This window comes from Cyanistes caeruleus, chromosome 6, assembly GCF_971803275.1.
Source record: "Cyanistes caeruleus chromosome 6, bCyaCae1.hap1.1, whole genome shotgun sequence".
NCBI classification, from domain to species: domain Eukaryota; kingdom Metazoa; phylum Chordata; class Aves; order Passeriformes; family Paridae; genus Cyanistes; species Cyanistes caeruleus.
Window position 1 is genome coordinate 37,965,488 of NC_141706.1, and position 21,952 is coordinate 37,987,439.

At 36.6% G+C, this 21,952-nt stretch overlaps 1 protein-coding gene across 2 annotated transcripts in view; it reads left to right on the forward strand.

Moving 5' to 3' along the window:
• The window catches only part of RASGRP1 (RAS guanyl releasing protein 1), a 38,238-nt gene extending 16,852 nt beyond the window's left edge, over positions 1–21,386 (forward strand). For both annotated transcript variants that reach the window (XM_086895003.1, XM_023928349.2), the window contains exons 4-17: positions 1,371–1,433; positions 2,502–2,633; positions 3,709–3,862; positions 6,934–7,107; positions 7,811–7,927; positions 9,596–9,871; positions 11,110–11,190; positions 11,846–11,950; positions 12,955–13,064; positions 13,691–13,835; positions 14,552–14,588; positions 15,163–15,309; positions 16,502–16,875; positions 18,274–21,386. In XM_086895003.1, the coding sequence (XP_086751129.1) occupies positions 1,371–1,433; positions 2,502–2,633; positions 3,709–3,862; positions 6,934–7,107; positions 7,811–7,927; positions 9,596–9,871; positions 11,110–11,190; positions 11,846–11,950; positions 12,955–13,064; positions 13,691–13,835; positions 14,552–14,588; positions 15,163–15,309; positions 16,502–16,875; positions 18,274–18,408 (2,050 nt within the window). In that variant the 3' untranslated portion in view covers positions 18,409–21,386. The remainder of the gene's footprint in view (positions 1–1,370; positions 1,434–2,501; positions 2,634–3,708; positions 3,863–6,933; positions 7,108–7,810; positions 7,928–9,595; positions 9,872–11,109; positions 11,191–11,845; positions 11,951–12,954; positions 13,065–13,690; positions 13,836–14,551; positions 14,589–15,162; positions 15,310–16,501; positions 16,876–18,273) is intronic.
• The last annotated feature ends 566 nt before the right edge of the window (positions 21,387–21,952 follow it).

The window sequence follows — 21,952 nt, forward strand, 5'->3', positions numbered from 1 at the left end:
TTCCAGGCATTTACAAGCAGCAGAGCTTTAATGAAGCATTAACTGTCTGTCTGTAGCAGGAACATCCTGCTGCTTCTCTAATCCCAGGTGTTGGATCAATTGGATCAGTTGGGTCAGTGCAAAGCTACAGTTTAGCGTGGTGTGGTGCTGCATTCCACTTAGGCTCATGGGCTCTTGGAACATGGAAGAAAGTCAGTGCTTGCATCTTCTTTCTGAGATGGAACATTTTCTACAACCAGAAAAGCAATTTGAGCTTTTATTAGACTAGCATATTTTGCAAGCTTGGTTTGTAACTCTGTATATAGCTCCCTGTAAAGATATTGAAAGTTAAAGGCAGTTTTGAATGGATCAGGTAGTCTGGGACCCTGGATTTTGCAAAACTTTGCAAGTGTTCCAGCTCCATGATTTCCCACCCCCTAAATTATGGGAGTGATTTTAGGTGGTTACAAGTTCTTTGTACGTCATCTAATTTCAGACATTCAGAGAGGAGCCCTTAAAAATATTTGGGAACTTACTCAGACTTCAGCAGTTCTATAGTCAGGCTAATGTAAACACACTTAAAGGGCAGATGGCTGTGCCCTCAGATGTGGTAGATTTAGGCTGCAGTTAATTGCAATCAGATTGTGAGAGCATCCACAAGGTATTTGTCATTAAATTATGTTTTTCAGACCCTGAAAATATGTGTGTCATCTCCACCAGAAGAATCAAAACATGCATAATACATTTTGAAAATGGATTTTCCATGACTTCAACAGGCATTGGCTACAATATCAAAACATGTTTTAAAGAGCTAATAGACTAAAAATATTGTTGTTTCTTTCAGTTGCCAGAGCAAGTCAAATGAAAACTGTTGTGTAGCTAGAAAGGTGAGGTTACTATGGAGAGGCATGTTACATTTTGCCCTACCATTGTCTACAACTGGTTATGTTTAAAAGAAAATAGCTTTTTAAATTTTAACTTTTTTTAATCTCCAATGAATTAGCTGAAAAGGATTGCTTCATAAATACATAGATTGATAAATTTGGTATGAATATTTTAAATTTTAATGACTCGTGTCATTAAAGCACAAGTTTTATGAGAGATTATGAGGCATGTTGCAAAGAAAAATGTAGGAAACAGAATGCCTTCACTGGTTAACACTACTCAGTACTCTGCCAACTGCATCAATATTACTCACGGTAGTCATAGCTGCAATAAACTTCAGTAACAACCTTGGGATATACTTTGTATACACTTAGGTAAAACCCTAATGTGATATAATATTTGCCATCAGCAGGATGGTTCTTACTGCTTACAGGTTGGGAAGTATCAAGCATGTTACACTTTATGTCATATGTGAATTAACGTGGTTTTCCTTAACAGTTTTCTACCTATCTTAATGCTTTAGAAAATAACTCTTCCATGCTGTGTGTGAAGATATGCTATTTTGTGAGGTAAGTATATCCTCGGTTGGTAGCTGTTAGTTGTTAGTCTGCAGTCATCCATGTGAGAAATATAGATACATTTTTGCATATCTGAAGTTGACATTAAAATGAGAAACAGGTATTCTGCTTCAGCTTTTCAATGTTCACTTTAGCAGCTTTAGACAAAAAGGTCCAATTGGCTTTTAGCAGATCTGTTTAAGTCAGTGCATGAGTTGTCATGTCATGTCATCAATTTTCAACTGAGTCTATATGAATCTGTATCTTAAACATCTGTGAAAACTGACAGTGCTCAGGAAATGATAGAAGTGCATCTAGTATTATATAGGTCTATTAATAATTAAGTGGGATATTGGAGATATTTTTATACTAAGCAAAGCTCAATTGCATTTGGTAGGTAATTCATCTTAGTAATTCTACTTCATCACTTGAAATAGTTCTGGAACACTTTTATTTTTACCTGTTAAGTGTAATAAAGTTTGATATCTCAGTTTAGAGAAAACAGATGAGAGGGAAAATACTCAGCTCTAATAGATTGATTATGCCTCTTTTTTACACAAAGGGGAAAATTATTAGAAACAGGAAAGTAGAATTTGTTTTAAATTGTGATGATTTTATTATCTCAGAGCAGATTATTACTGGTTATGTCAGAATGCTTTAGTATTGTGTGAGATCTGGTAACATTTTTGCTTCCAGGCAAATTCGTGTATCCATAAGAATGTGCATTTCCATTTTTCCAGCAAGCACAGGTTTTTACATGTACAGTGTTGGGTACTGTGTCTGTCTGGGATGGAGTTCACTTTCTTCACAGCAGCCTCTCTAATGCTGTGTGTTGAATCTGTGAGTAAAAGTCAGCATTATTTTACCTGTTGCTGAGCAGTGATTGCACAGTATCGATGCCTTCTGCTTCACACTCTGCCCCTGCCGGAGTGTGGGATGGGCGTGAGCTCGAGGCTGGAACAGCTGACCTGAACTGACCAAAGCAACGTTCCAAGCCAAGCAGGGTCATACTAAATTTCAGCCTAACTTGATCAAAACTTTTTTTTTTTTTTTTTTTTGTATGTGCTTTAATTTTGATAGGTATTGGATTACAGAATTCTGGATTATGTTCAAAATGGACTCTAAACTATCCACAGCTATGGAGGAATTTCAAGAGGTGGTTCGAGCTAATGGTGAGGAGTTACATTGTCGTCTAATTGACACATCTCAAATGTGAGTGTCTACGTCTCAATATATTCAGAAAACAAACTTCTGCTCTCAATTTCCTTTACTGGAATATCATGTCTCTCATAAGACGTATGTTAGCTATCCCTAGAAGAATTTGTACTTCTTTGCAGATGAAATATACATTATATAGAGGAACAGAATGCCTTTCAGGAATGGCTTAGGTTAAATTTATCTGCAGCGTAGACTTTATGCTGATTCTCTATGACAGCTAGGTTTTTACCCTGTTCAGGGAACTTAGAAAATTTGTAGATGCTTAATGGTTTTGCAAGATCACTTGAAATCAATGAAAAAGGAGAATACAATTTGATTGGGTTACAGATGAAGTAAAAAAAGTGTGTTTATATTTTAGCAACAAGGTAAGTGAGAATATAGTTTATTACATTGTCAGACTCTTGATATCGTTTAGATAATTTTGGTTATAAAATACTTGTCATGACAAGAATAAATCCTATAGCTGTACATCACATAGTTCTTTCTTGGGAAGACATCTTTCACGGTTACATGAGAGTGGGATAGTTCTGTGGAACAGTACAACTGACTAAACAAGTGTCAGTTTGTGCTTTGGAAATGCACAGGCTAAAGCAGAGAGGAATTTGGCATACATTTTGTGTCTGGTTATGAAAGAGGATATTTACCTTTTCAAACTGAAATAAATTTTATTACTCCATGGGTCAGTAGCAAAGGGGGGGACAGTTCATACTCAGAGATTTCTCAAGGAAGTCTAAGAATTATTAGATGGAGGAGTGCTGGATGTGGTCAGTGAAGACAAAGTTACAGACAGTTATTCTGAAAATGTAGAACTGGTTGCAGAAATTTATATAGACTCTCATGCTGGGAGTAAGACAGTAGTATTGTACTGAAGATGCTACAGCAATACAATAATGACTAACAATAATATTTTGTCATATAGTCTGTAATGTTTGAAAGGAGTTTGCTGTTTAGAAATTCAATGGTTCACTTTTTACTGCAGTAAGGCATGAGAACAATGTTACCTCTGACTTAGGGAAAGAGGAAAATTCTGCTCTTCAATAAATAACTTGGAGTAATTGTGTTTTAAAAGAAATTCTAGGGATTGGTCTAGGAAGCTGACACAGCGTGTAAAGGCCAACACCAGTAAGAAACGGAAAGTCTCACTTCTTTTTGATCATCTTGAGCCAGAGGAGCTGTCAGACCACCTTACCTATCTCGAGTTTAAGTCCTTCAGGAGAATATCAGTAAGTTATTTTCATCTATTTATCTATTTATTTCTATTAAGCAAATATGAGAAAGACATAGAAAATATGGCAGAGAATCTAAGAGAATCTAAGTGGAACGTAGATTCTGAGTCAATACCCTTCTGCTACAACCATATGAGAATGAGAATGAGAATGAACCTCAGCTGTGGAAGAGTTGGGGCAAGATCAGTTGGAAGGAAGAGGAGTAAACCTTCTTCCAAATCCAAGATCATCTTCCAAAGAAGCTAGTTTTGTTAGAACAAGGGATGTCATGGTCCTTTGACTCAAATCAGTAATTGGGCTGGAGTGGGATGAAGGAAGAAGCTTGGAATATTCTCCTAGAATGCTAACCCTCTGTGGCTGTAGTGAGCAGTGCAGCAAGACTGTGAAGTGTTTACTGGGCTGCATTGAAGATGGCCACTGGACTCTGCTCACCTTTTTTGGTTGTGCATAATAAAATAAAAACTAGAGATAAGAAAGCACTTTAGAAAATGCCATTTTTAATGTAAGGGGGGGATAAGCATATTTTATTATACAAGCTTTCATATCCACAAACAATTCTCAGGGATTTATCGAATTAATTTTTTCTTTCATTTATTTTGTTTTCTCAGTAATGTTTGTAGCTGGTAAGATGCAAACTTCCCTATGCACCTTGGCTTCATTTGCATCATTGTATGCTACAACATTGCCTCTTTTCAGACCTGATACCGTTTACACATGGAAAAGTGAATGTTAGAGATCTCCCCAACATCTAGGAGGCTTGCAGAGTCTGTGTGATAATAAGACTGAAAGCAAAGTGTTTTTTTCAGTGTTTTTTTTCTGCTGTTGCTGTTATTTAGATGTTTTTGGTGTGATTTTTGTAACACTACAATATGAAGCTGAACCTGTGCAAGAAAAGGGGCTCTCACTAGATGGTGGAAGATTTCAGTCATGTTTTAATGTACTTTATTTTAAGCTGACAGTACGTGACTGTGATTTGTGTTAAACTCAAAAAGCTGTAGAACCGAAGTCATGCACAGATTGCTGCCTGTAGGCAGTAATAATATGCAAAGCTTATATAACTTACCATTTTCAAAACCTCTGTGCAGAGGTAAGGTAATTAATGAGTGTAACAAGTATGGTTTTAGTCAGTGTCAGATGTGTCATGGGGTTCCAACAGTTACACACATGAATACATTTTATATGCAGGGTACCTGCATATGTCTTTGTATAAACTGAGCTTACCAAGACTTCAGTCAAGAAAATAATATGTGATTTATAATTAACTATATTAATTAAATATTTGAAGACTATGTTCATGATGCCCTAAGCCAAAAAATCCTTTCATTATTTTAATATGGCATCAAATACTGGGAGAAAGACTGAAAATGAACAGCTGTGTTACTAGTCACTGAAATAACTATTTAAAGGTTTGGGCATTTGAAAGTCAGAAGGGAATATTTGATCACATACACAGCATACAGAAAAATCTTCCATGAGATACTATCCATCTTGCAGCAAATTAAAATGCAAGGAATGGTGTCCACAGAGTAATGACTGGAGGCATGCTGGTGCTTGGGAAGTATTTTAATCTATAGTCATCAAGTACAGGGTGGCCACAGTCCTTTGTAAGAATCTGGATTCTGGCTTCCTATTGAGGCTCTTAAGTTAGCCATCACAAGAACAGACTCTTGCAATATTTAAGTACCAAAACTTCTTTACTGTATCTGCCACTAACAAGCTTGTTATAGCTGACCTCATTAATAAATGTGTGCACCACAATTAGTCAAAGACTTTCAAGTTGCATTTTAGAGATTAATTTCTTCAGCATTCAAAAAGAAAATTCCAAAGGGGATGACTGCTGAGAAAAAAATATAAACTGATTTGTAGTTTTACTGAAACTGCTATCAAGTCCATAATTATGTAGTCAGATATTGAAAAATTACCTATCCATACAGAATACTTTCTTAAATTCCAAGATCCAGCCAAACCTGTCTGGGGTTCAAAATTCAAAGAGTAATTGTAATGTAAGTACAATGTAATCTCAGAGACAGCTCTGCTAATTACTAATATTTCTTCCATTTTTAATTTACCAAGGACAAATCTAGAGGTGCCTGCTGTCATATCTGCTTTTAAAGTGCTAATAATTCTTACTAAACAATGGAAAAAAATTATAAAGCTGTGAGAAGGTGAGAGAGGGACAGTAAGAAACAAAAAACAGCCTGATAATTTATGACGTTAGCTTGAAGATCAATGCTATTCCACATATTCCTGTGGAAAGAAATGTATCTCTCTTACAGCTACGAGTGTTTTTGGTATGATTTTATTAGTGGTCATAGTAAAGAATGGGTGTAAAAATCCCACGTCACATTTTCTGATGGTTCAAATTCATGTGTATTTTTGTTAATGGATAAATGAACAGAGTGGATAAAAATTGCATCAACAAAAGCAAACAATTTCTTTTATTTAATCTTAATGTAAGAATGGCTTTTAAAAAAAGAAGTGTGTAACAGCTATTATCTACTGAATAATTTCAGATTTCCTTGATTAAGTAAGAGAATTTCACAAGCTGTATTAAAAGTATTAAGGAATCTGTGCCCTCATTCTTAATGGTCTTATCTTTGTTTCATATTAATCCCAGTGAACTTGCTTTTTCTATTCATGTAGTTAATTCAGAAGTGTGCCCCAGCTACAGAATACATAAACTGAACACTGAACTCCCTTAAACTATTTCTGAGTTATTAGATTGCAATTTAAATTCAGTTTAACCTTCCCTATAGAAGTCTGGACTCAATGAATCTCTGAAGCCACTGAGACTGGGAGGAAAGCCCCAGTTCTACTCATCTTGGGGTTTATAAGAGCCAAGGCTCCTGAGATAGGGCAAAAAGATATTTTCAGTTAATTCAATTAGTCAGAGCCCCTGCTTTGAATTTAACAAAGCTTTTACAAAGGAAAGATTTCAGTTTTATGGATATTTAAATGTAAAATATGAATACTTTCATATTCCATTTAATAAGCAGACCTCTGTCCACACACAGGTCATGAGGCGTATGTAACTACATAAATTTTCATCTACACTTCTTTTGTTTAAGTTCTCAGATTATCAGAACTACATTGTGAATAGTTGTGTGAAAGAGAATCCAACAATGGAAAGATCAATTTCTCTTTGCAATGGTATCTCTCAGTGGGTGCAGCTAATGGTTCTCAGCAGACCAACACCGCAGCTTCGGGCTGAAGTGTTCATCAAGTTTATTCATGTTGCACAGGTCAGTTAAAATCTGGCATGTATGGTGTTTATTTTGTCTTTGTCTGATACAGCCCTTTTTTCTGCTCTTCCCATGCTACTGCTGTAGGGCGAGCTGGGAGTGTTGGCACTGCTCTCCTGGTTCATACACACCCGTGTGTGTTTGTGTGCTCTTACCAGGTGCTCAGACACTACGGTGTCATGGCACCAGGACTTTCTCATGTTCATTCTGAAGAAATTATTTTCACTGTAAAACTAGACTTGCTTTTGAATCAGAGTGTGATATTCCCAGCTGTGGCTGTGAAGCTTTCCAAAGCATGGCTTTGGCTGTAATTAGGAGCATTCCACCAGAAACACCTTTCTGGGTAAAAGGAGAGCTATGGTCCTATTCCTGTTCTTTGCATACTAATTCAACTGCAGTCATAAGCAAGATAATAGGCAGTGTTTCCTAGTTGTGCTAGACTGTGGGAAGAGGGGGAGGTACTGAGGAGGAACTTTGAAGACTTACTGTATTTGAAAATTTAACATTTGATTTAATAACAGAATAAGTTCATGTTACATCCAGTAAAATCACAACTCATTACCAAAAGTAATGACTTACATGAAGTCAAATGGCACACACTTATAAGACTACAGAGCATGACAACAGAGGAAATGAAGATTTGGGTGTGCACATTGAATAACCTGAGCCTTTAAATTATACTGATTTTTTTATGTCAACACAGAAGCTCCACCAGCTGCAGAATTTCAATACATTAATGGCCGTGATAGGAGGTCTCTGTCACAGCTCCATTTCCAGGCTCAAGGAAACAAGCTCATGTGTTCCTCATGATGTAATTAAGGTTAGTATTGCCTCTCAAAGTTTTTACAAATAAGAGAACCCTTAACATTTTTGTCACTGCACACACTAAAAGCAACCTTACTTCATTGGATAAGATGGAAAGACAGAACAATAATTTCTTCGGTTTTGAAGAGTTTTTAATAGTATTTCATCTCTACATCATCAGTTACTCCCACACTTCTTGCGACCCCACCTTTCTTCAAGACTTGTACAGATTCTCTAATGTTTCTCCTTTAATCTCAGATGTGATGAACTGCACTTTCATTTACATGCAGTAGTAGAGAATAACATTCAAACATGAAAACAGAGAATTGGATCCTAGAACATTTGAAAACCAATCTATTGTCTTCTGTAGTAACACTGACCATCCTTAGTCCATCAAATGCTAGCACAGAGCTCTGGATGTTGAGTGAAAGGACTGGTTCATCTGATCTTTCCATTTGGCAGGTTTTATTTAATTTAGACTTGAACAAATTTGCACACATAGTATGCTGGAATGTTAGGAATCTATTTTAATTTCCAGTTTAAGTCTTGTGAAATACCGATGAAAGCTATTAAAAAGGGAAGGAAGATGTATTTTTTAGCAATGCTTTTTAAGAAGCCTTCATGTAGCTTCCTAAGAGACTTCTTAAGAGAATAAGATACTTTATTCTTTTGGAGGTCTGAAAGTGTCCATAAAGGTATCTAATGAGCCTGTTTTGATGACATTGTGATTAACCTAAATGAACAGCGCATACCTGGAATGAAGACCTGAAGTGTGACCTCCCCACAGGAAATGGTTACAGAATCTATGAAATCAGTTAGGAAGCTTATTTTAGAAACATATTTTTCAAATTTTGTCATTTTAAGGACTGCATGTGTGCACATCATTTGAGTAACTTTTTTGTATCAAGAAATTGTATACAGGTGGTAATAGAAAGCAGATAAAAATGACTTGAAAACACACTTTGAGGTTTAACTACGTCAAACAATTTGTAAATGTTACAAATTGAGAGCTTCCTGGAAAAAACATTGGTCCAGTGATTTTATTGTTTTAGTGAGTCAACTTTGTACCTGTATAATTTTAAACAAAGGAAATATTTATACTGCTAGGCTGAAGATTAATTTGCCCTTTATAAAAAACCCCAAGATACTGTTTCTAATTAATTTCCACAGAAAAAGTTTTCTTAGAAAGACAAAGAATCATGTCACCTTGAACCATAGTATAACTTCTCATCACACCATGATGGGATCATGGCACAGCATAGGGCTTCTCTGCCAGGACCTCTCCAGCAGTTCCAGCTGGTGACCTGAAAACCAGAGATTGCATTCCACATTTTAATGTGAAGATGGCTGCTTTTATGAATGTCAGAGAGCTTGTGCTGTGCTTATACATTGACTGCATGTAGATCCCCCTGATTCAAGAGAATTGTATTTCTTTTCATTTGACTAAATGGGGAGGGTAAGGACACCAGCATTACAGACTAGGCTATATATGAACTATCTATAATTACATGTTAGCACCTAATTTATTGGTATAGGAAATCTAGAATACCTTTTTAAGTTTTAAAATTTTCCAAGAGTCATTGTGAGTAAATTCCTTAACAGTAGCATGGGAAGTTCTTGTGCTGTGTGACAAAAACAGAAACAATAACCAGTGCTGATTTTTTGGTTTTGTTTTTATTTTTAGGTGTTTAATGAAATGACAGAATTGCTTTCGTCTTACAGAAATTATGATAGTTACCGACGTGCCTATAACGAGTGCAGTAACTTTAAGATCCCAATCCTTGGGGTCCACCTGAAAGACTTGATATCCCTGTATGAGGGCATGCCAGACTACTTGGAGGACAAAAAAATTAATGTATACAAACTATATTCTCTGTATAACCACATAGATGAGCTGATACAACTCCAGGAAATGCCACTCCCCCTGGAGGCTAATATGGACCTTGTTCACTTGCTTACAGTAAGTTCCTTAGAAAAGATAAATACATCCAGCTAAAAATGTCATATACCTATCAAACAGATAAATAGAGAATGCCATTAATTAATGAATCAATTAATGATTAATTAATTAATTAATAATCATGAACACATAAGATTGTAAGATTTTTTTTTTCCCCCCTGAAGTGTAAATGTACAGGAATAGAAGAGAAAAAAATGGTGATACTGATTTATTTGGCAGCAAGGTGGAGGTGCCAGTTCAGCTGTATGCTTCCAATTATTTCTATAAGGGAAGGAAATGCTGATTTCTGCTTCACTATAGTAGTATGCACTCTCTGTATTTTCAATAGGGAAGGTTCCTTGTGTTGAAAACAAAATCACACGAAAGTTCAGTCTCTCAAGACACCGCATTTCTAGCCAAGTTTCTTCTGGTGCTTAAGAAACTGTCTGACATAAACATTAGTCAAATATTGTTGATATATTTCACTCCCAGTCATATCTGGTCTGTGTCATGCTACTAAAAAACTGATACTACCTAGGACATTGTTAAAACAATAGTTTGGATTTCTCCTAGTAAGCTGAAATACTACCTTCTATTAAAATAGTAAATCTTCCTTTCTTGTTTCTCAGTTTTGTTTGGCCTTAACAACTATCTTGTCTTGGAAAAACTAGATAGTCTGCTTCCACTTTCTGGTTACAAGTCCTGTTTCAGGAAAAAGCTAATAGATAAAAATGCTTATGTATTAAAAATGCTGAGGTTATTTGTTCTCTCTGGGAGCACTCTTTTGTGAAATTAAGCACATGTCCAGGACCTGAAATACAGCTATGTGAAGTGGTGAACTTCTTACTTGTCCCTACTGCTGTTTGAAATTATTCTAAGTATTTTTTTCTTCTAAATAATGTTTTACAGAAGTGGCTATTACAAATATGTAGAACTTTGGTCATAATTTCATGCAGATATATATGACAGGACATATATGTGAAGGAATATATGGCATATAATGTGAAGGAATACTTAATTTCAATGCAGGAACTTCTGAACTCTCAACAACCCATGTTACAGATTTCCAGATAATGGCAATAACAGTCTGGAATGTAGAATTGGACACATTTCAAATCAGAGTGAACACCTGTGCAGCTCAAGTTCATTTGTTTCTAGGTGTATCTAAATTAGGCACCAAAAATAGGAATGCACTCTAGCAGCAAGTTAATAAAGGAGAAGTGACTGTTATGGGATTAAACTAATGTGTTTGCTTTCAGCTGTCCCTTGATCTTTACTACACAGAAGATGAAATTTATGAACTTTCGTACGCACGAGAGCCACGGAGTCACCGAGCTGCTGTAAGGGCCTTTACAGATTCTTAACAAAAGGAGGGCTTTTTTGAGTGATTTTAATTTGAAAACAGTTTTTTTTTTTAAAAGAAAATTTTATCTCTTGCATTCAGTTTATTATTTTATTTTATTATATGCTAAATTGAAAACATTTTAGCTTTCTAGACTGAGTGACATCTATTAAAGCACAAATTGTTAGGCTGATGATGAAACCTAAGATAGAATAAATATATGCCAGAGTTGACACCATATCAGGTTTTATAATATGAACACGAAGTCAAAAATGAAGTTGCTGTGTACAGACATGACATCAGTCTTAATCTTGGCAGTTGATACTGTTTTTTTCAAATGGGGAATTCTTATATGACTCAAATGATGAAACCCATGAGTGTTATGTGGTAGTTTTGTTCCTGTTTTATAAATATGGAAAAGATGGTGATTTTACAGGTCTGTCAGTGAACTGTGACAATTTAAGATATGACTGCTCTTTTGAATAGTTCAAGGAAGAGCTTAAGCACCATGTAATTATCAAAAGAACGATGTTGGGTCCAACAGGTCATTTCTGCAGTCCTGTGTCACACAGTCCACTGTCACAAAGGGAAGAAGCATAATACTGAAAATCCTTCCATGTGGTACTAATGAAGTTCCTTCCAATTTTTTTCAGCCTATGACACCTTCCAAACCACCAGTAGTTGCAGACTGGGCCTCAGGAGTGGCCCCAAAACCTGACCCAAAAACCATCAGCAAACATGTTCAGAGGATGGTAGATGTAAGTAAGGTTACAGTGTACTTCATATTATTGTAAATCTTTGTAGTCTTAATCTCAAGGTATGAGAAAATACAGGGATGGGACTTCTGACCTCACAAACAGATACTTTTGCCTACCTGTAAATAGCAGCAGTGGCCGTGAGGCACGGATGGAAGCTCCTTCAGTGGGTAAAGAGCCAGCAGGAGGTGTGAATGCTGGTTTGTGTACTTTCAGTCACTCTTTCAGGGAGCCAGGGAGTCCATTTCTACCAGGGCCTCCAACATCATGTTTCTGATAGAGTCTCACAGGAGGCCTCTCAGAGGCTTTGTTACAAGCAGAAATTGCTTTTTCTCTTTCTTTTGTGTCCCCTGCTTTATGGGAAGCTACTAAGTAAGGTGATTGATTCAAAAACTGGTGGAAGTAGAGATGTCTTTGCTTGCCTGCTTCATTGCTTTTCTTTCTACACACTTCTAATATTGTGAGGCATCCTTTGATACATGCTGTTTTGGAATAAATTTCTAAATTTGTTCTAAGTGTGCTCCTTGCCTTGCAGCCAGTGACAAACAGTAATTCATTCCACAAGTGGAAACAGGTGTCTGCCTGACAATTCTGGTGTATAACTGATTTCCTCATAACACTGAGCTGATAAAATAAGCTAGGCAGCTACACTGATTTGGCTACAGAAACCACTATTGAGAGCACTAATTGAGAGCATTAGTACCAGTTGTATATGTGGGCCTGGACAGAATGGTCTTAAAGCAGAAGTAAAAAACAGCTGTCATTGTGCTGTGAACCTTTTAGTCCAGCCTGTGTTGATTTACCTATGTTTTGGTGCAAATCAAGAAATCAGAATGCTTTTTTAGTCTCAAGCAAAAAAAAAAAAAAAAAGCAATTAGACTGGTGCACTGTTTAATAGACTCTGGGAGAAGATGGAAGAGGAAATCCATAAATAATAATGGGAGGCTTTCTAAAGTGATAATTCAGACCATCTGCATTATAAACTATTATGCTATTACCTCGCACAGTCTGTCTTCAAAAATTATGACCATGATCAGGATGGATACATTTCCCAGGAAGAATTTGAAAAGATTGCCGCCAGTTTCCCATTCTCATTTTGTGTAATGGCTAAGGACTGGTGAGTACTTGTCTATCAACTTTGTAGCATCTGTTTTGGGAGAGATTTAGGGGGTTTTGTGTTTAAATTGTATTTTATCATTAGGGTGTTAAAAGCATCCTCTTCAGGCACAGACAGAAGTGAAAGCATAACTGACAAAAGCATCTTCTAAATGTGTTGTGAATGACATCTTCATTGGGTTTACAGCATTGGTATCCAAGCTGATTTAGAAGGAAAACCAGAGTATTTCAAATTATATTCAGTATATACTACTAAAGAATTTTCCTATGATAAAGCTGTCCCTTAAAAATAGAGAATTGGCAAACATGCATTTTGATAAAATCAGGGACTTTTTTCTTAACATATTACAGCATGGAAAAATACAGTAGTGATTATTCATAGGTTTACTATGAAGTAGTTTTGAGGTTGCATCACATAGACAGGTATTTCATTTATCCTGTCAGTCTGCAGTTTAAATGTGTAGATAAGCTTCTGTATATTTTGGAAGCAATTGGCAAGATTATTGAGATTGCTTTAGTTTTTTGCACATTAAACTCTTGCTATTTTAAAATGTGAAGAAAAAGATGATTAACTCTCCCTGTGCAGTGATGTATGTCTCACAAACAACTTTCCTTATTTATTTCCAGGGAAGGTCTGATTAGCAGGGATGAAATAACTGCTTACTTTATGAGGGCTAGCTCAATCTATTCCAAATTAGGACTTGGCTTTGCTCACAACTTCCAAGAGACCACTTACTTAAGGCCCACTTTCTGTGACAACTGCGCTGGATTTGTAAGCTTACTTTTTAATAAATTATGTTTACATTCTTTGGAATTATGCCTTTTTTATCTCATGATTGCCTTGTGTCATATACAGAAATGGATCTATATAAAACATCAGTGAAGTTATATAGAACACCAGACTTCTGCCTCTGTAGATGTTTAAGGTACCCTTTACTCCCCTCTTGGCAGTGCCAGTATGTCTAAACATGGTTCATACCTTGTGGGGTTTGGTTGTGTCGCCAAAAACACTCTCAGGCAAGACTTCCTAATGCAGAGACTTCTACTCCACAGGGCTGCTAGAGCTCATGTCCTGATACAAACATGTTATGCCCCTGCCTGTGGCACAGGAGGTTTAATAAAACTGACTGTCCTACCAATCTTCTGTTCAGCTGAGATCAGACAAGGGTGCTGAGACAGAATTCTCCATCTACTCCAGCTCCACAGGGTCTTGAGGAACTGCCAGATCTCCTGGTGTATTCAGTAGACTAGACTAACTCAAGATATTTTGTTTGTCATTGACACACATAAAATATTCTATTTACCTTATGTTAAAGGGGTAAATAGTTCTATTTTGACTTTATGATTAGAGGTGTAGGAAAACAAGATATTCTGCAAGAGCTCAGATCTTAGAAAAGAGTGGAGCTTTTACTGTATTTTTCATCTGGATGTATCAAACATGCAGAGAAAGATATTAATATGTAGGCTTTCTGTTTGTTTGAATTTCAGCTATGGGGAGTCATTAAACAAGGATACAGATGCAAAGGTAAAGTACTTTATACTTCATTAATTTTAATCCATAATTGATAGTGAATGACAAAAACTGATGATCATCCTGAGATCCATGGCTATATCTATGGCTCCATTTAATCTGACCTCCCAGGGAGGACAATACTGATTCAAGAATAGTGTAGCAGAGAAGAAATGCAGAGATGGAGAACTTGTAACTGACAGCTCTAATGTTTTGCAAGACATGACTGAATTTAGAGGGTTTGGAAATAGACCCTTGGATGCAAACATCACCACTCTGTGAACATTGTGCAGGACATTGCCAAAGTCTGTTTTGCAGTTTTCCTCCTCATACAGATATCAGCTTTCTCTGCAGCTCCTGCAGTTGGAGCACTGTTGTGACTGAATGGTGCCATTTTGTACTTGCATAATGAAAAGGAGTTTTAGACATATATAGCAAAGAGATGTCAATTTACAGATGTGTGTTGTTGCAGGTAATGCACGTAGAGAACACCTAAGAAGGTTTCTTGCTTCCCAGGAAGGCAGTAGTGTGAGAGCTAGCTTAGATGCTACACCAGAGCCACTGAACCATGTAAATGTTTTGTTTACAGACTGTGGAATGAACTGTCACAAGCAATGCAAAGACCTGGTTGTGATAGAATGCAAGAGAAGACCCAAAACCTCAGTTGCAGACAGCAGCCCAACATCTGCTCTTGCTTCAAGCCTCTGCCCAGTAGGAGTCAAAGAACAATTCCATGGTGAGAAAAGATCACATTGAAAAGATGAAAATATGTAGATAAAATTTCCTTTGCTCCCTTTTCTTTTAAATCTGAGTTATGCATCATCCTTTTAGGTTTTAGTTAACTGCACTGTTTTATCAACATAGAAACTAGAACCAGATGTCAAGTAACACCATTTCTGCTCTAGATTATACTTTTTGTGAGATTTCTTGTCACACTACACAATGTATGGTGCACAAATGCCAGCAAAAAATAAGTAAATCATCTTCCATAATCTCATGAGGACTAGATGCCATGACATGAAGACCTGACAGGTTTCCTTAACTCTCTCACTTCGACAAGCAAGTCTTGCTTTTTAGCAAGTTGTAACATTAACTACTGCACTGTTACAATTCTGACTCAAATTTTAGTGTGGAGTTAAAAAAGTCAGTTTTCCTACATATTTTTGTGCTAGGAAAACCAATAGCTAATTGTCTATTTTTTCCACTACAGTAGCTGAATCTGTAGGAATACAGATCTGTCTTTTACAGAATTGGAAATGAAAAATCTACACCTCTCTGTTCTTTTCTCCTTATATCAAACAAGCTGTATAAAATTTTCTTCCTGTGTATTACTGTGTAGGCTTCCAAAAAAGAATGTTGTCCTTAAAAAACACTGGGATACTTATGGTTTTTTTTTTTTATTTTGATGTTCCAACTCTCAGCACATTCATTTTCTTTGAATTTCTTTCCTGCTCTTTGCCTGTATTTAATGTTTTTCAAATCTGCTTCCTGCCACTTTGTCAATCTTTTGTGCTGTATTTAAGACTCATACTGATGGACTCCTTCTTAGGCTTCCTATGAGCACATATGTAGAGCTCAATGCAGCCCATTTCTCCTGATGTGCATCTCTGTGATTGTGTTTGAAATGCCTGCAGCACTACACAATAACTACCTCTTACACATATCAAAATTTTCTTAAGCTGACCTTGATGCCACACCTGTTTTCTTCTTACTGATCCATATTTGTGTTACTGAGTCAGGGCTAAGAGTTGTTTCAAGAGACACAACATTGAGAAACTTCTAATGACGCCTGTTTTGGAGAGCAATGAATGTAAAAGTTAGTAAGGAACAAATGTTTTATTTATTAAAACCATGTTTAATTACAATGCTTCATGTTTCTCCTTTTCTGGGAGAAGATCTTGCCTCAATTTACTGTATGTATTTTAAAGGACAAGAAGAAGGGTCATTCACCTTTCCTAATGGAGAAGTAGTAGAGCACAGTGAAGACAGCAAGGATCGAACCATTATGCTCATGGGTTCCTCAGCTCAGAAAATCTCAGTGAGACTGAAACCAGCTGTGATTCATAAAAGTACACAGACTGATCCTGTACTGCTGGCTGGTGATGTATCTCGTAAGCGGAGAGAGAAGAAAGAACACAGGATGCCAGAAAATCCTTATCTCCAGGCAGCTCCAGCACCCACATTTCCAAGCCCAATTCTAGGCCGCAGAAAGGCATTTGTTAAATGGGAAAACAAGGACTCCAGCCAGAAAATGAAGGAGGAGCATCACAGCTGTAAACCTTCATACCAGGAACTTGAACAGGTACATATGTGATGGAACAAATTCTGTTTTACAAAACAGTAGGGTCAAGTGGTTGATGTGTGGGGCAGTGGCTGGGTGGGAAGGTGTCACTTTATCCAGTGTAATTAACTGCCAATTTAATTGCAATTAAACAATCCATGAATGGTATCATAAAGTCTTAGCCACTTTAACTTCCAGCAATGCTTCACTTAAATGATCAGTTTTAGGCTTTGAAGCTGTTGTTATGATCACACTGATCCCTGCCAGTTCTAGAATGTGAACATAATCCAATCACTCAGGACAGAATGTTACTCCATAAAATGAGGAATATAGTTCTGAATCTTCTCCTGATATTGGTGGCTTCTGCTCCCCTAAGTGACAGAATATATGGGGCTGAGAGGGTAGGGAGCTCTGCTTTTATTCAACTGACCAAGAAGTAAGCACCACCAAGAAATTTTGATTTCAAAACATGATGCTTCACATCAGAAGAGATGTGATGCTTGTTGGTAGATTTCACCTGCATCAGCCCAGTTGTGTCTCAGCTTACTCTGAAGTGTTCTGACAAAACAGCTGCTCAGAAGACTGCCACCTCAAGCATGGCCCAAATTCAGGTTTGCAGAAACACCTTTCCAGATAGATTAAAGAGACTACCACAATTCCAACAGTGCAACTAATGGATGGATCCAGCTATAATTATGAGGAACAAAGATTTATTTTCATACTTTTTACTCAGTATTTATCACTGTTCTGTGATGAAACAACATGGAAACAGTCCAACAGGACCACAATCTAATCTTTGAATGATGACTATAACTTTCAAATTATCCCTTGCTGCTGATAAAGTGAACTCATGTTTTATGAAAGATGAACCGTTTATTAAGACAATCTTCCAGTACAAACCACCTCCCTTTCAGTCGGCAGTATATTATATGTATCCAATACAGCAAGGATGTGAAGCATGAATGTAACTTGTAAAAATGCAGTCTTTAAAATGTCCTGTTCATGTGGGTGCCGTAATTTACACTTGCCCTTGCTCCCACATCAGATTCTGACCTCAATTACTAAACAGCAGATGATGTTATAAATTAATGGCTTCACTTGTGGTGCATCAATTTCTGCAGCAGTAGAGTGGTGAAGTGTGACCTGTATTGTTGTTTCCCCAGACTACTGTTGTTATGAGAGGTACAGTGGAGGGTAGATAAGTGCAGGTTGTGGACATGACTCAGATGCCAGCTGCTGGAAAGTTTTGAGAGTATACACAAAGCATAGAGCAGGGACTGTGGAAATATTCAGATAAGTTACTGGTTCTGATGAGAGCTACACCATCTTATTATGTTTGTAGCAGTCAACCTAAATATACAACCAGACAGTCCTCAAACAGTTGCACTGTAACATTCTCTTTTTTTTTTGTTTGTTTAGGAAAGAAATATTCTAAAGGCAGACAACGAAGGTTTAAAGATCCAGCTGGAACAGGCACATAAAACAATTGAATCTCTCACAATCCAGAAAAGAAACCATGTAGTTGACAGTCTACTACACAGAGACTGCTCCTAGCAGATGACTGGAACATCTCCTATGGAATGGAAGAATATAAGACTGAAAGAGGGGCTGTGATAAAGCTGCTTACCAACTGGAGAAAGAATCTGAAGTGAACTGGAGAGAGAATCTGAAGGATGTTAAGCAGACATGCTCTCTTTACTCAACACATTTCCCTTTTAAACATGCACTCCCAAATGTATAAAATCATTCCTTTGACCTTGTAGGGTAATTTAGCATTATCTGTGCAATGAAAGTAGTATCTTCTGGGTTTGCTTTTAAAAGGAGTGAGAGCGTGGCTGAAGTCTCCGTTCATGTTGAAGACCATATTGATTTCCCTGTGACTTACTTGGCTGCCAGCAGCACACCTTCCTGTACAAATGTTCTGACAAAGTAGCTATTCGTAAGACTGTGTCACCTCACATTTGGCCCAAACTCAGTTTTGTAGAAACAGATGTTTGATAAAGCTGAGTAAGTAAAACTGTAGAAGTACTATATTAAGAAAAAAAAAAAATCCTTCTTGGAGCTGAAACCAATTAAAAATATGAAGTGAATGGTCACATTTAATTAAAAAAATTAACAAGAACGTTAAAATAAGTAGCTAAGCTAATAATATTTGATTGATCCTTACACTTTAAGATAAACTGACAATTTTTTTAAACATCTTTCAGAGCTTTAGAAGTTCTGCTGCTCCAATACCTTTATCAAGGTAACAGAGGTAACATAGAGACTTGACATTGAATACTGCTTCCATTTTTGTGTTCTATGCCATGACTTGGAACATTTAATTCCACTTATTTGGCTTAAAGGGTAACTTTTTGTCCCCATACAGTAGATAAGGGACAAGGTTGATTATATTTGTCTCACATCAAAGTAGATGCCATTGTTGAGCAGAGCCATGTTATGAGGGACACTGTACAGCAATCCCTGTGCAATAGCTACTGAATTTCAGAGCTCCTCACAAGATTTCTCCATTTTCTCTCTCCTAGATTTCACATGCACTTTACATAAAGAGTCAAGGTGAGTGTGCTTCTATGTCTGTAAATTTTGTACAGTAAAAGATGTGAGAGAAGTAACTTAAAGATACAAAGTGTACATATTGTTAGGAGAAAATAAAAGTCTTTCAAGTTACTGATAAATCTACTTGTCAAAATAGCCAATTTGAAAATTGCATTTGCATTCCAAGAGAATCTGTACACTTAGAGTTGTATAAAACTTCCTTGTGTTTATCAGGTATTTCTCATCACACATACAAACATCAGAAACAAAGTTCACTTAATGCTCAACACTTCTAAGTTACTAGGTCCATTGTAGACTGAAATTTAGTCAATGACAATAGCATTTGTGCTTTGTGTTCAAAGTGTATATAAATATACATTCCATCCACAATTTACAGTCATTATCAAGTATACGAATGCTTTATTTATAAAGTTAATTTAAAACTATTTGCCAGTTTAGTGAGTCAAAATTCTTGTTTTGAAATTGGATTGTGCTTGCAACTTCACATATAAGTAAAAATAAATGGAGGGAAACAGTAGAAGTAGTAGTAGATTTTCTGTAACATTACTGTAAATAACTGAAATGTGTAGGAAAACAGCTCTGAAGACTGTGCAGCTTTTTTAACTCATACACTAAACCTGAATTATTAACAAGTAACATGGAATTGCACTTTGATCAGTGAAGCAATCAGAATGGCTGTCTCGTCATATCTGCAAACTCGGTTCACCCATTTTCTGTGTGCTTCTTGATTCTGTCCTCTATTCAGGGAACTACGGCAAGGTGTATCTCTAATAGGCATTTAGCAAATAAAAGTGTTTCTACAGCTATTAAACAAGATAAAAGTTGAATATATTTTCACTTATTCAAAAAATACCCCAGAGGAGCAGCTAAGACTGATAAATCTTGTACAGCCAAGGTAACTGCTCACTGGTGGTCTAAACTCTGGAATTGAATAGAATTTGTGTGTATACATATACCATGATGGAGTGTGATCATGAACAAAACCTCTTAGTTAAAAGGAAAATTCCCTAACATCAGCGCCTGGCCCAAAGGCTACTGTATAAATAGGTAACTAATACCCAAAGGGAGTTATGACCACAGAATTGTACAGTCCTAAGTGCTAACTTAATTTTTTCTGTGAAGTTTGGTCGTTCAGTCTGAAAGATTTAGAAGGGCTCTGTGTCTTACAGCACAAGTGTGCAGTGCTTCAAGTGTGCTGAAAACTTCCTGCTTCAAAGAAGTCAGTTGATACCTGGATAACTTCAGAGCTCTCTAAGTACTTTCAGGTTCTCTGTTTGCCCAAAGCCCCAAACAGTTATTTCCTCTCCACCCTCCATTTTTTTCTTTTCTTCCCTTCCCTAAAGTGCTGTTAGTCCATTCTTTTCTTTTGGGATTTTTCTTTTTCCTGCATGAAAGACTTAACAGCGTAACCATAACAAGGAAACTGTTAAAACTGACAATGCTACCCAGAACCACTTGCCTCTGTGTTAATCTTTAAGCTGCCTTATGTTAGGAAAAAAAGACACAATTAAAAGTGCTGTTTAGAAGTCATGTTATCAAACAGTGATACTGGAATTTATCTTGTCATGGCTAAGTTAAATGGAAATACCTCTTCCTTCTCTAGGTCTAGCTGTACTTACAAGAAGGCAGAATGAACAAGCACCATCCCGTTTATTTTTTAAGCGTGAATTCTGATTGTTTAAAAGATAAAAGTAAATAGATGGAATAATATAATTAACAAGGCAGGGCTATTCTTCATATTCAGGTTAAATACAATTGCTTTAATGTTAGCTTGTGTATGTTTTGGAAATATGTTTTTGTTCTAGCAGCATCTGTTATTTTGTTGTGATGGATCTCTATGGCAATTTGAAAAAGCTTCATGCTGTCTGAGAAGATTGAAAAAGTGTACAGATTGTAAAGATTTTATATAAATTGTAAGATTTTGGTTTAATATTTATAATAGAAAAAAAAATTAAAATTGCATTTCATGCATCTGATTTTGTATCTCAGAGAAATCTATACAACCTATATTCATCATCCTTGACAGTCATCTGAGACCAGTCTGCAGCCTTAACCTAGTACCAGTCTCTAGACCAGCTTCACCTTCTCTGAGCCTTGGAATGGTGCCTGGGGAAAGTCAGGAAGCTAGGTATTTGCAGATTATTTGTTTGGTATTTTAGTAGCACTGTGTTGCTACTCACTATTTCAAGTATTACAAAGCACCAGCCTTTATTATTGTAGTCTCTCACTTTTGTCAGGAGTGCTAATTTTGAAATGATTTCACAGCACAATAGCCAAGTTTAAGCAAGGCTTCTGTTGTGCCTGCTAATGCTGCTTATTGCACAGGCAGAACTGTAGCACCCTAAAGACTTGCTATTTACCTTGGAGTAAATCTCCAAATACCACATCCTACATTGGTTTTTATATGGGGAAATGGACATCACATTCTTCAGTCATGTTAGGGAAGACAACAAGAGGTGAAACTCCTATTTGTATGGCAAATCTGCTCTACAGTCTTACACAAAACAAGTTGTGGTTTTATTCATGATTATAGAAAGTAGTA